Here is a 14142-nt window from a genome sequence, read left to right as displayed (position 1 = left end):
CTCTCAATCACAGTGATGGTAAAGTTAAAGGTGTAATACTGAGGCTGTTGTGCTTGTCTGGATCTAACTGGTGAGAGTGGTGACAGACCTGCAGGCAACAAGCAGCGCACCTGGATTTATGGCCGTGTGAGCTTTGCGTGTCCCATATGTGTCACCTGTATATCTTCTTGCTATAAACTGAAACCCTCAGAGACTAATGTCACAGCACGGCCACCTGTGTTGTAGAGCCCACAATTGTTAATGTAAGTGAGTCAAAAATATTCTCAAGTCAAGTTTGAAAACCCAAATCTGTGCAAGTGGGTTAAAAATTCTTTGAATTGACGAGTGTTTCTGATCCATTCATCTGATTCTACAGTGACAGTGTGACAGCATGGAATAATTCTAACATTTAAAATCTTGCTAACATTTTTCTTGCCCTCAAAACTGTCACAAGAAAAATAAAGAGTAGCTCAACAAACCCTTCCAGTCTGATTACCCGAAAAATGAAACTTCTTGAAAGTCTTAAATGAAGAAGTATTCAGCAGTAAACCCAAACGTTTGATTAAACGATAACATTATGCTATTTTAACGGATCAGAGAATTTAAAACAGAAGGTCAAGCGCACCCATGCCATGCACACCACATCACCCTAATACACAGACGCACAGACACGCTCACAAGGGCCCCTCCTTGGTGGTGGAGAGGGGTGCATGGTGAAGCAGCTGGGAGACGTGGAGCCACAATGGCCCTTTAGGGCGAGACGGCCCTAATCCGTCCCCCGTCCGACAGCGCCAGTGAAAGGAGGCCTGTCAATCATAGCATGGCACCCTCGGGTCTCTGCGCTGGGCGTGCTCAGATTTAGGATTTACTGTACCCCCTCTTTTCTGTCCTATTAAAACCTCTTTGCAGACAGACAGCGATACATGTATTTGTGCACGTGTGTGCATGCGGGCGCACACACCCACAAACACACACATGCATACAGTTAGCTGCTTTTTGTCTGTCACAGCTTTATAGGACCTTGTCTCAGCTCATGTTTGTGTGTGTGGAGGAAGAAGGGGCAGACAAACATAAACATACATAAAAAAAAGCAGGAAATGAATTAGTGTTCACGTTCACACCGGCTCATCGTGTTTATATAAAAGTGACGCCAGACCTCAAAAAAAAAAAAAAAAAAAAACTCCAAGTCAGACAGAAATTCATTCACATTCTTTATTCAGATTATTTTGCTTAATCATTACACAGTAGGATTACGCTTCACTTTCTTACACATATGACGAGGACATTGTTAATTCAAATGAGCAGTAGTACTTCAAGGAATTGCATGCTGCCTATGTTAATGATGGAGACAGCCATGTAGAGCCAGGGGATGGGTGATGATCATTTTTGGATACATTTCATAGGCCTGTAGTTGCCTCTCTCTCACACACACACACACACACACACACACAGTTATGGATGGAGAGGCAACCATACAAGCAAAGAAGAAGGAAAGGAAAACACACATGCACGGATACACACACACTCTCTCTCTCTCTCTCTCTCTCTCTCTCTCTCTCTCTCTCTCTCTCTCACACACACACACACACACACACACACACACACACACACACACACACACACACACACACACACACACACACACACACAGAGTAAACAGTTATTTAGAGGTGTCAGACACTGCGTGTAATATCCTCTGGCACAGTAGCTGTGTGTGTGTATCTGTACATGCATGTGAGCGAGTGTGTGTGTGTGTGTGTGTGTGTGTGTGCCAATGAGCCGTCAGCTGAGCTGAGCTGTGCACTGTCCGTTGCAGCTGGGTGATGGTGATCAAATCTAACAGACAGTGAGGACCGGAGCACGCTTTCTGCCTCAGAGACACTGAGAGAAAGAGAGAGAGAGAGAGAAGGCAAGAGAGAGAGCACTAAGACCGCCTCTGGCCACCATTATCTCTTCAGCGCGTGACTGTGTCCATGTGAGGGTGACAGTGTGAAAAATAGAGTGTTTGTTCGTTTGCTCGCTGTGTGTGTGGACGTGTGTGTGAGTGTTTGCTCGCGCATGTGTGCGCCTGTCAGTAGATCCAAGTGAGCGCGTGTTCATATTCACTGTTCAATATGCTGAAGCCCATATAACTGACTGGGAGATAACTACTGAGCCAGATGACATGGCAGGAAAGGCCCTAGTTCAACCCCTTCGGCCAGGGTTAAAGCTCCTTAAACGTCCCCGTTTCTCTCCTGCATGACTGGTTCATTCATTTTAATTATTATTGGATGAGGTTCTCTCCTGCTAGTTCAGATAGTAAATAACAATACCTAAAATGTAGTAGTACCTCTAGTAGTGAGATTAGCGTTCATAAGCACCCAAAAATAAAAGTTGAGCCATCCCACACTGAATCTTTTTTTTTTCCCGTGCATGAACAGTTGGTGCTACACTCTGAGTTGTGTGCACCTTTTTAGCTCTGAGAATTTACAGAATAAACGTTTATTAATTACCATAAAAGTATCTTTTGTTTTAATATGCATAAGATTAAGTATATAAAAGAAAGTAGTAAGAATGAATGGCTAATATTTTGCATATCATTCAGTGGTAAGTGTGAATGTGAACTACATTTAGAAGTTGCCCATTAATGACGCTTCCGCCTCATAAATTGTGACACATGGCTCTGCTCTATGTGATAGCACATTAGTCGCTTTTAATAGTGCAGTGTCTCAGTGTGTTAATAATGGGGATTCTGGGCTTTGGTGTAACTTCAGATTAGAGTCAAATTTAGTAAAGTAAGTGTTTGCTGGTCCAGCACCCCCAGTGGTAGGGCGATGACACTGCAGCACAACTTTTTACTTTGGTTTCTTCAGTGAAGTCGTAAATTAAGGTTAGTGATCAATCGATTTCCTTTCTTAGACTTTCCACAGATATTGACAAGCTCAACACTACAAATTTGTTTGTTTTAATCTGAAAAAAAAAACATTTTTTTTCCAATATGATATTTCAAATGTTTATATATTTTTTTGGTTGAGGACGTAATCAGAAAGTCAATTTCAACAGCAATAAGTAACAAATTCAAATGGTAACTTTATTTCAAAGCAGGGTCTATAAAGTGCAGAATATAGGCCCATAGAATTCAAGACTTTGGGATGATTGATCACGCCCTGCCTTATCTTGTATATTTTATTTCCTTGTGTCCAGTCTATTTATTTTATGGCCTTTGTATTTATTATTGTGAAACTTAACACGGCAAATGTAAGATTTAATTCCTCCTGCTGGGACAATAAACTTGTTCCACTAAACTAATAGAAATAGTCCGCTGCAGGACGACTCTGGCCTGGTCTGTGCACCCGCCTCATTTAACACCGAGCCGACACCACCCCACCTCTGCAGCCCGAGCACCCCGCACACACTCCATCCACACATCAGTCACCGCTCGCTGTGTGTGCGAGCGCGTGTCAATGTGTGTGCGCGCGCGAGAGAGACACAGAGATGAATGACCGTCTGATCACTCACACAATACAGCTAAGCCCCATAATGAAAACGGTTGATAAGAAAAATTAACATAAAACCTAAGTGGTACAGAACGAGACAGTGGACATAAATAATAATAATAAAAAAAAAATGGCTCCCACGCCATAAATCTGAACCATAAACACAAATATATACGACTCGCATATGACACTTCCTCATCCGAGGCTGAAAAAAAAAAAAAAAGTAGAAATGACCCCAAAGCATATGTACATATCTGCTTCATCCTCATTTTTGCTTTTTGTTAGTTCCCCGCAGAGCCGGGCCCTCCACTCATAGCACGGTGCAGTAAGTTTTAATGGTAAATCAACAAAGGGCCGACATGAAAGAAAGGCTAGCTTTCCAGTTTGCAGGGTGAAGAATTATTCATCAGCACTGTAGTGTTGCACTGCAGGCGAAAATCCTGCAGCAGCGCTCCATTTTAATTGCCAGAAAATGACTGTAAATGATACAGAGAGAGAGGGAGACGGGGGCAGGAAAAAAAAGGAGACAGAGGGAGAGAGAAAGGGAAAAAGAGAGTTGGAATTGAAGGTATAAAGAACGGGGGGTGGTGGTGGTGGGGGGGAGAAAAAGGACTCCCCCACCACTGACAGCTGCCCCCCAAATTGAAGGCCATGGTGATAAAAAGCTGTGTGGCAATCAGAGAAGTGGAGTGTCCCCCCAGCAGCCTAAAAGAGAGATAGTGAGGGGAGAAAAGAGGAGAGGAGGGCGAGGGGAGCGCCATCAAAAAAGGAGTGGTGGGATTAGGTCTGAGAGAGAGTTTACTACGCTCTTTTTGTGCGCCGAACCTGCAGGATTAGAGATAACAAATGTTAGCCGAGGACGGGCACCTGCTGTGAGCCGAGAGGAGGAGGAGAAGAGGGGAGGAGAGGAGAGAAGAAGCTAACCCGCTAAAACAGCAGAATGGGCTTTTGTGGCCCCGTGCAGAATTAGAGGAAAAGAGGGCTGTGAAAGGGGGGAGAGAGAGAGAGAGAGACGAGAGGATAAAGAGGGAGGGAGAGCCGGGGCGAAGGAGTGAATGGAATGGGTACAAAGTAAATTTGTAATTGTCAAACAGATGAAGGGGCTGAGATTTTGCAGAGGAGTAAACATTGAACTTGCTAATCTGTGGACCTCAAAGCCGGCACTGTAACGGCGTCGCCAATGTGCGAACGTTTGCGCGGCCCCTGTAAATCCTGAGATCAAACTTCATGTAAAAAATAATATTAACGCGCGACACATTTTCTAACTTTCTGAAGTCTCCCAGCTCTTCTCCTTCCCCCCCTTTTTCTGCCGTGTCCTGAGTACCTTTGCACCGTCCTCCTCCTTTCCATCTCCTTCCGCCCCTCCGTAGGCGCTCGGGTGTGTGTGTGGCTGAAAATTGCCGCTGGGGCCTGGGGACCTCGCCGCCTGCTCTCTGCAATGACCCCAGCCCAGGAAGCACTCAGACTGGTCAATCAACAATTAAAAGCCTGTCTGTAGCCACTAACTCAATTCAACCACTCAGCTTAGTGCTCCGTTAGAGCCGAGGCACCCAGACAGAACCGAGACAGACTCAACAGCATTGACCCCTCCGCGCACACACACGCGCGCGGTGGTCCGAGCCGGTGTGGTCACTCCTACACAGCCTTACCGATGTTTGAACCTCAAGGGGAGGAGGTGCCTCAAACAAAAGCTTCCCCCTTAAGGTAAGTGCTGTGGATACCCACGTGACCAGAGGCGGCAGCAATTTACCTTGAGGCCTGGCCTGGACAAAAAGGTCACGACCTCTCGCTCACAGATGTCTTGGTACCTGCACTTCAACCCGAGGGTTTAACCCTGCTTAGCGTTCAATACTGGGTTTGACCTTTTCTTTGGTCTGACTTAAGGCATTTACTGTAGTTGCCTGTGCATTAAGAGTCTGTGTGTGTGTGTGTGTCTGTGTTTGTGGCCTAGTGTTTCAACTTTTTGCACACGCGGATATACACTCATGGACGGAAACATAGTTGATTAAACAAGCACTTAAGTGAAAATGAAAACTAAATAAAAAAGAACACAGAAACGTGCTGATACACACACGTACACACACACACACACACACACACACACACAGACACTCACACGCTTCATTCACTCCATATGTTTCCCTGCGTTTTTTTGTTATGACTGTTTCATCATTCAGTCATTGCTTGAGAAAAAAAGAAAAAATAAGATTTGGAAATGCAATATAAAAACAAAAGCCAGAGAATAACTGCAGGGGCTGGTAAACGAAGCATAAAGACCCCGAGTGACCGAGGGGAATTATTTGGCTCCATTAAGCAGGCATTAACATGAATTACTATCTAATTAAAATTAAACAGCTCATTAATAACTTTGCGGTGGGGCCTTAGTGTGGAAGTTCTCTGGAGTGTGTGTGTCTGAAGTGTGTGTGTGTGTGTGTGTGTGTGTGTGTGTGAGTGCGCGTGTGTGTGTGTGTGTGTGAGAGAGAGAGGAGCTGTGTTGTGTCGTGGCCAAGAGAGCAATCAAGTGGGATAAAACTGAGCAGCTGGCCCAGAGGAAAGTCAGGGGCCTGAGAGGGCTTACCTGTGGAACAAAACAACTCCGCCCTGAACTAGCCACATGCAAACGAAGAAGCTCTCCTCCAAATAAAGTTCGCTTAATTCGCCGTTTAATTCTGCGATAGAAAAAAAGCTGTATTAAAACAATAACATAAATCGGCGGCCCTGTTGGCGCCGAGGTTAAGGCGCCGAACATGAACTGAAGTTTCCCAGGTTCAAATCAGATTGGGGCCATTTGTTGCATGTCTGTCTATTAACAAAGGCCACAAAAATAAAATGTTCAAAAAGTAAAACAGAAACCCATTTAGAAAATGTGCATGTCAAATCATGCAGCACTCCAGATTGTCAATGAAAGGTTTTGAAAACCTCTCATGAACCGAAACTGAGGGGTGTTTTTTTAAAACGATAAGTTGCCGTGTGATCCTTCATATAAAGCCAGACAACCACCAAAAAAATGGAGCTGCAACAGCAAAAGAAAACAGCATCAGGGTGAGTGATCGTGTCTTCCTCTAACACGCGTGCAGTCAAGCCTGCTCACACTCAACTCTAAATCTAAAGGTAAAGATGCAGAGCAGGCTCATGAACAACAGACTTTCCATGACAGGCAACATGTTTGCACACGGACACACAAACACTGCAGCAATATGTGTGAGACACGCCGACTCACTCCTGCTGCGTCCTGTGTGGGGTCGTGGCCTTCGTGTTGGGCGAGCCGCTCGGCCTCGCAGGATCTGTCAGGAGGAAAAGAAGATGGGGAGAAGAGAAGAGAAGAGAAGAGAAGAGAAGAGAAGAGTCAGACACAACTGGTGCTGAATGAGGACAGCGACTCGTCCGTAAGCACACAAACAGACACCACCTGTGACCTCTAACCTGCACTGATTTCGCCGTTCTTAAGAAAATGCAGCATCAGCGCTGAGACGCCACAAACTTCTGAGCCTGAAATCGGGTTTGCAAACACCCTCACCCCGCGCGTTTTGATAATGCAACCTCATTGTCGTAATCCACAAGATTGTCCGAAAGCAAAAGCTCGACAATATAACAACAGAATAAGGTGACGGAATAATGATAGATAGTCCTCAGAGATGGTGAGTGAATAACAGAGAGGGAGGGATATAGAGTTAGGCCCCAATTGTATGCCAGTGCATGCATCAACCACCTCCCCTCCACCTCTCTCTCTCTCCCCCCGTCCTCCTTCTCCTGGCCAGGAGCTGTTTACCTCTCTATCAGCGGTGCTCTCTAAAAGCAGGGACCCCATCCATATTCACCGGCCTCAAATTCCTCTGCTTATCTCCCCCCAACCCTTGAAAAACCTCCCCGTGTTCCCCTCTGCACATACATACATACATAAACACGTCTTTATGGAGGCAAGAGGCAAGCGCGCTGGGGCAGGAGGGGGTCGGGGATAAGAATCACCTTGAATTCAAAGCAGAGGATTGTGGGTCCGCGGCGGGGGCGGACGGACAGGCGGCCAAGCCACACAGGCTAAGGCTCACGCCGGCGTTACACACGAGCCACGAGACAGGTGGAGGGAGGCTTTAGGGGGATGGCGGCAGATGTGTGCACCAGGGGCCATTGGCAATTCAGGGGATTTGGAGTAGTGCAGTGTGGTGCCGGTGGAACTGTGTGTTATTAGATGATATGCGTCATTAGGTGGTGGGTGCGTGCGCCGGGGTTTGTGTCTCTGCATGTGCAAGCGCCTGTTTGTGCGCCAAACCTCTCCATCCTCGGCGGAGTGACTGTCAGCCACGTGGCCGTCATCATTCAGACTTAAAGATATTGAATTTTTGAATGAGATTTGGGCTCATTTGTCATGGAGTGACTCCAGCTGACACCAGAAATCTCTCTTTTCGGGCCACTTCAGAAGTTATTGAGAAATCTAACCGGATTAGCTGTTATTCCCAACATGGAGATCTACATGAAGTGGACAGATCACTTATGTGTTGGTGGCTGCTTTTTCTTTTTTTTTTTTTTTGAAAGTGGGAGCAAAAGGGGGAGGAGGGGAGGACTGGCTGATAAGAATCGAGAGTATGAGTGAGGGCTCAAAGAGTGCTTGAGCAGAAGCAGCCAGAGACACATGGAGTTGGGGGGGACCGGTACCCCGTTCCTTCTCTGCAAGCTGCGTTGTTTGGGGATTGAAGTTGGGAACTCTCTCCACTACTAATTGCGCGCTGGTGCCTTTTCATGAATATTCATCCTGGCGCGTTCAGACCCCGCCTAATTAGCCGAGAGATAGACGAAGAAACTCGCACCTTTTACCACAAGAGAAGCGTTTCCCCCTCCTCCTCCTCCTCCTCCTCCTCCGTCGCATTCTCAGGGGGATGCTGGCAGAATAGCCCAAGTTCATTAGCCAAAAAAAAAAGAAAGGGAAAAAAGTTACCTGAAAAGCACGGGACGATTTGGTCTTCAAAATGGATGGGCAAACAGGGCTTTTTTTTGCCTATTGCATATTTAGTGCCTATTACGCATGTCTATCAAAAAAAAAAAAAAAAAAAGAAAAAGAAAAACTGGAAACGAAATACAATTATCTGATTGAGTGAGTTGGTGGATATTATTCTACTCGCTGTAGTTGGAGGGGTACATCACATGAATTTTAAAAAATCTAAACATAGCTTGTGGCAGGTCGACGTGTTCCCCCTGGAATTGAGGAAGACTTGTATTTAACATCTCATATGAGGCCGAGGCCTTTTTTTTTTTTAAAGAGTGTGAGTGCGTTACTCCAGGTGCACCTGTGGAAATATAACACCCCGATTGACCTGAAACTTTTGTTTTGTAATTGAAACCGTGCGGATATAGAATGAGGACTACAAATAACCCTGATCCTAACCCTTTAAAAAAAACCTTTCCAACTCCAAACACTATTTATCTACAGTATTTTAAGACTCCTTGAAAAAGTAAAGAAAAATGCTGAGACATAATTTAACAACAGTGTTCGTCATGGATCATTATTTCTTCCTACACCTTGCATCCTCTCTGTACAGACAGCCAGTCAGAGCAGCAGGGAGAGGAAGAGGAGGGGGGACCTGGTTAATTGAAGGGGTCGATTGGGTCCCATTGGCTGAGGTGCGTCCTGTACAATAACTGCTGCATATTAAGTAGACTGGGAGCAGGATTAACACGTGACTGGCTGGAGGAAAAAGGAAAAAAAAAGAAAGAAAAAGAAAAAAGGGCCCTTAATTTCTAATAAATAAATTACAGCAGCACAGATAAATAAATGTATATACCCCTATCAGGAAAAGCGTGACGTTTAATGTCCTGTTCATGTCGCTTGTGTTTCCTGCATGCTCACTTCATGCCAAGACACCACAGAGGAAAGAAACTCGCGAGAAAATGATGATTAAAAAAAAAAAATGACGAATGTGTTTTCAGAGTGACACAAAGAAGAGACTTGTGCGCACTTGTTTAAAAAAAATAAATCTCTCGCCCAACTTCCTCGACACTCATCTCTGCGGTTCATACTCAATTTCTTCCACTTCTTATTCTTTTTTTTTTTTTTTTGAAATCCATCATATCGTGCTTATTTCCAGCCGCTCTTCCTGTACGGCCTGTCATTCACCACTAAGTTTCTGTGTGATCCCTTTCATCGGGCGCACCATGGAAACCTAGTGCGTCCTGGCAAAAATGCACCTCAGCGCACACAAGGCCATATTCTTTACAAAAAAAGGGGGGGCAAAGCATCTGGATCTTTCTTTCTTTCTTTTTCTTTTTCCCCCCCCTCTTTTCCAGCAGCTCCTCTGCTGGCATGGCAAAAGAAAAAAAAAGCACAAGACCGGGTCTGTGTGGCAAGAAAACCACTGCTTTTTATAGACCGGGAGACAAGAATGACTGAATGGCCAACGCATCTTCATTAACTGAGAGCTGCATGGAGCTCCCGGTCCCCTTATAGCGGTGACACGCAGCCTCTGAGGTCTCTCAGGAGTTTAAAAAGACACTGACAATAAGAGATTGTCCTGGCTGGGATCTTTTTTTTCTCATTAAGGAGTCGCGTTAGAGACGCGTTGTCCATCATTGTCCTCAAGTGTAATTTTTACATTTTTACGCGCTTTCCCCGGGCTTATTCTGCCAAACATTCATTACATAAAACAACGTTCAGTTCATTGGCAGGTGACGTTATCGTAGATCCGTCTGCTGCGTGTTGCAAACAGGCAATTTAACAGTGCGAAGATATTTGTTTATCGTGATTTAAAGTGGAAACATTGGCGTTGTTAGTGATTGTAGAAATGAGACAGCCGGTCAAAGGTGCGTTGCGTTTAAAAAAAAAAAAGAAAAAAAGATAAATAAATTAATAAATAAATAAAATCTTCTCGTGTCTTTTTAAAAATCTGACCGGAACGACACGCGGAGAACTCGCGCGGATTGTCTCCCCACTCATCCCAAATAAATATATAAAGGATGGGTGGACAAAAACCACGCCTTTCAAGAGATGATGACGAGCACCTGTGACCCCGACAACATTTTCCACTCACACACACACACACGCACACACGCACACTCACTCACTCACACACACACACACACACACACACACACACACACACTCACCACATTGTTAACGCCGGAGACAAGAGTACAGGCAAGGACGCGGTCACAGCAGAAAGGAGACAACTTACCTTTTAGTCATGTAGTCCCGGATTAAAATGAACACTCGAGTGGAGTCGTCCTGTAAATAGAAAAGGAAAATAGTCGCATGGGGGAAGATGACAACAAACAAACACGCGGCAAAGACAGATAAAAAAAAAAGAAAAAAGAAAAGGCAAAACATTGCTTTCAGGTAAATGATTAAAACGGGACTGTTGCGCCTGAAAAACCTTCCAAAAAAAGCTCCTGTTTTAGAAAGGAGTGGAACATGTGCCTGATTGCGGAGTTTTAGGCGAATGGAACGGGAGAGATGTAAGATTTGTTTAAAGCCCCGCATTTCCATTTAAGAACGTGATTGTGTTTGCAAAGATCCCTTTCAATCTTCGCATCTCCCCCCCTCTCTCTACCCCTCAGCGTCTCTGAGGCTGCTTTGCAATTCATAGAATTGGTAATTTGCTATTGGGACAAAACGTGAAGGGAAAAATAATCAGATCAACCGGGAGAGAGGTAGTGAGGAAGAGAGCCAGGAGGAAGAAACACAAGGTTTTTTTTTTTCCCTCTCTCTCTCTCTCTCAAAGTTGCTGCTTAGTGAAAATGCTTCGAGAGGTAAATGATATAAGAATAGAGCCAATTTTATTTATTTATTTTATTCTCTGGAATCGGTTAAATCTATTTTTTTTTTCCAGGACTGAGAGGGAAAAAAATCCAGCAGCAGCAGCATCAGCAGCAGCTTGGCGGTGAGGGCGCAGTGTCATATAACAATTAAATCAGATTGTTTTATGATAAATTACAAATGATTATTATCAGATGTGGCATTAAACCTCTATCAGCGCTGTGACTGCGTTCGGGCTTTTTTTCTTTCCTTTTCTTGTCTTTTTTTTTAAAAATAAGATGCTGGAAAAACAAAAGTGTGTGTGATATCTGTCACCTGCACTATATGTGCGCGCATGCACGCGCGCGCGTATGGATGTGGGGTGCAGAGAGAGAGAGAGAGAGAGAGAGAGAGAGAAGGAGGGAGAGAGAGAGAGAGAGAGCGTATCTTGGCCTATCGTAACTAAGTGGGTGGTGATGATGAGATCATACAACATTGAAAATTACCGAGACAATACAAATAAATGACACACGCGGAGGCTTTGAAATAGAGCAAATACTTTAGGATTTGTCACACATTTACAGCGGTACACACGCGCGCGCACACACATCACACTGCGCGTATTTACACGCCTCTCGTCGCGTGGGTGGCTTGCAGAGCCGGAGCATCGCGCCTTATAATCTATTTAAAATGAGGAGCGCTATAATCATCAGTGACCTATTATAAAGGTGCACGGGTGTGTGGTTTGAAAGTGCGTGTGTGTGTGTGTGTGTGTGGGGGGGGGGGGGGGGCGGCAGCCCTTCAAAAAGATCTCCGTACTCCCCCACGTGGTTATTTGCAAAACAACCGATCTAAACTGAGGGAAACCTAATCAAACCCCGCTGCTGCCGCCGCTGCACCTTCCTCACAGACAACTGGAGGAAGAAGAAGAGGAAGAAAAAGAAGAAGACAAATCCAGCAGACAGAGGCTGGAGCGAGTCTGTGCGCAGGTATACGAACGGCAGCGGAAAGGGCTACTGTTACAAGAAAAGAAAAAAAAAAAGAGAAAAACTCAAAGAGACATTTAATAAATAGAACATATGTTTTTTCCATAACATATGTAAGATCGCGGCTGTGTCCGTCCTGTGCGAAAAATGCGCTGTGCCATGCTCTGAAAGCCTGCGCCTATTGAGCGTGTCCCTAGTGGGCTCGAATCGGAGAGGAGCCAATACAAGCGGAAGGGAGGCGTGTCCTCGCTCCTCCACAAGACCTCCCAGAGCAGGTTTGTTGCGTTTTGGCTCTAAAGCCTGGAGACCTCCGAAGTGCTCGTCAGTTTTCGAAGTAGGAGCCATGGCGACAACAGCTCAGTATATTCCGAGGAATAACTCCTTACCGTCTAACCCGCTCATGCATCCGGATTCGGATAGGATGCACCAGGGGACGACCTACAGAGAGGTGCAGAAAATGATGCACCACGAGTACTTGCAAGGGCTCGCGGCGACCAACACGGGACACCCGATGAGCCTGACGCACCACCAGTGGCTGCCCACCTCCAACACCGACTGGTCCAGCGGCACCCACATCGGACAGCAGGAGCACAAAGCCAGCGTGCAGGCGACGCGGGACGACCTGAGCAGCGGCTTCCACCACAGATCTCACCTGGTGCACCAGCAGACGCAGAGTGGCCACCATGGCTCGTGGGCGCCTACCACGACCCACCACCTATCCCCGCTGTCCCCGGCATCCAACGGTCACCAGTCGCTGGTCTACTCCCAGCCTGGATACACAAACCTCAACGCAATGCTGAGCCCCCAGCCCGGCTCCCTGCACCACGGCATGCGGGACCCGCTCCACGACGATTCGGGCAGCCACGACAACCAGATGGAGTCGCCCCAGCAGGCGTTCAGCCACCACCAGGACCACTCGGACGAGGACGCGCCCAGCTCCGACGACCTGGAGCAGTTCGCCAAGCAGTTCAAGCAGCGGCGGATCAAACTGGGCTTTACGCAGGCGGACGTGGGCTTGGCCTTGGGCACCCTGTATGGAAACGTCTTTTCTCAGACCACAATCTGCAGGTTTGAGGCGCTGCAGCTCAGCTTCAAGAACATGTGCAAACTTAAGCCGCTCCTAAACAAGTGGCTCGAGGAGACAGACTCAAACACGGGCAGTCCCACCAATTTGGACAAGATTGCTGCGCAGGGCAGGAAACGAAAGAAGAGGACCTCCATCGAAGTGGGGGTGAAAGGGGCGCTGGAGAATCATTTCTTAAAATGCCCAAAGCCGTCCGCTCATGAAATCAGCACTTTAGCCGGCACTCTGCAGTTGGAAAAAGAGGTTGTCCGTGTTTGGTTTTGCAACAGAAGACAAAAAGAGAAAAGAATGACACCAGTGGGGGTCCCTCACCCGAATATGGAGGACGTATATTCCCAAGCAGAGACCCCTCCTCTACACCGCACACTACAGAGTCCTGTGCAGTGACTGTTTTCATGAACAATCCCAGCATTTCCGCGGGTGGGATAGAAAAAAAGGGAAGAGGAAAAAAAAAGGGGACTATGGAGTTTACAGTATTTAAGTTTGGCTTTTGTTTTGTTTTATTCCCGAGAAAGAGAGAGAGAGAGAGAGAAAAAAGAGACATGGAGGAAAAAGTTGAACAAGATGAGTTGTTTTTGACCCCCTTTTAGTATTCGGAGATCGTCATGTCCCAACACATAGAGAAATGGCAAGAAAAGGGGAAGAGGGGAGGGGGGGTAGAGAGAAATGTTAAGATGAAACAAAAACAAACAGACAAAAAAAAAAATCTCGAAAAAAAAAGAAAAAAAATATTCGCTATTAATGATTCCGTGCGCATTTTTTTTTAAAGTGAAAAACAAAGATCTTTATTTACCAAAATTATATGGAGGGAGACATGCATATTAAGTGAGAAATTTGAAAAAAGGAGAAAAAAAATCCCATGGCTGTTTCTAATGGGGGAGTAATTAAATGTGGCAA

General features: G+C 45.8%; 1 protein-coding gene across 19 annotated transcripts in view; it reads left to right on the top strand.

The window, feature by feature from the left end:
- Nucleotides 1–13775, top strand: part of pou3f1 (POU class 3 homeobox 1) — a 221632-nt gene extending 207857 nt beyond the window's left edge. For all 19 annotated transcript variants that reach the window (XM_037074681.1, XM_037074674.1, XM_037074675.1 and 16 more), the window contains one exon: nucleotides 11270–13775. In XM_037074681.1, the coding sequence (XP_036930576.1) occupies nucleotides 12505–13632 (1128 nt within the window). In that variant the 5' untranslated portion in view covers nucleotides 11270–12504 and the 3' untranslated portion in view covers nucleotides 13633–13775. The remainder of the gene's footprint in view (nucleotides 1–11269) is intronic.
- The last annotated feature ends 367 nt before the right edge of the window (nucleotides 13776–14142 follow it).

Source organism: Acanthopagrus latus, chromosome 17, assembly GCF_904848185.1.
Source record: "Acanthopagrus latus isolate v.2019 chromosome 17, fAcaLat1.1, whole genome shotgun sequence".
Classification (NCBI taxonomy): Eukaryota; Metazoa; Chordata; class Actinopteri; order Spariformes; family Sparidae; genus Acanthopagrus; species Acanthopagrus latus.
The sequence above is the reverse complement of the archived record's forward strand: the minus strand, read 5'-3'. Positions and strand labels throughout refer to the sequence as shown.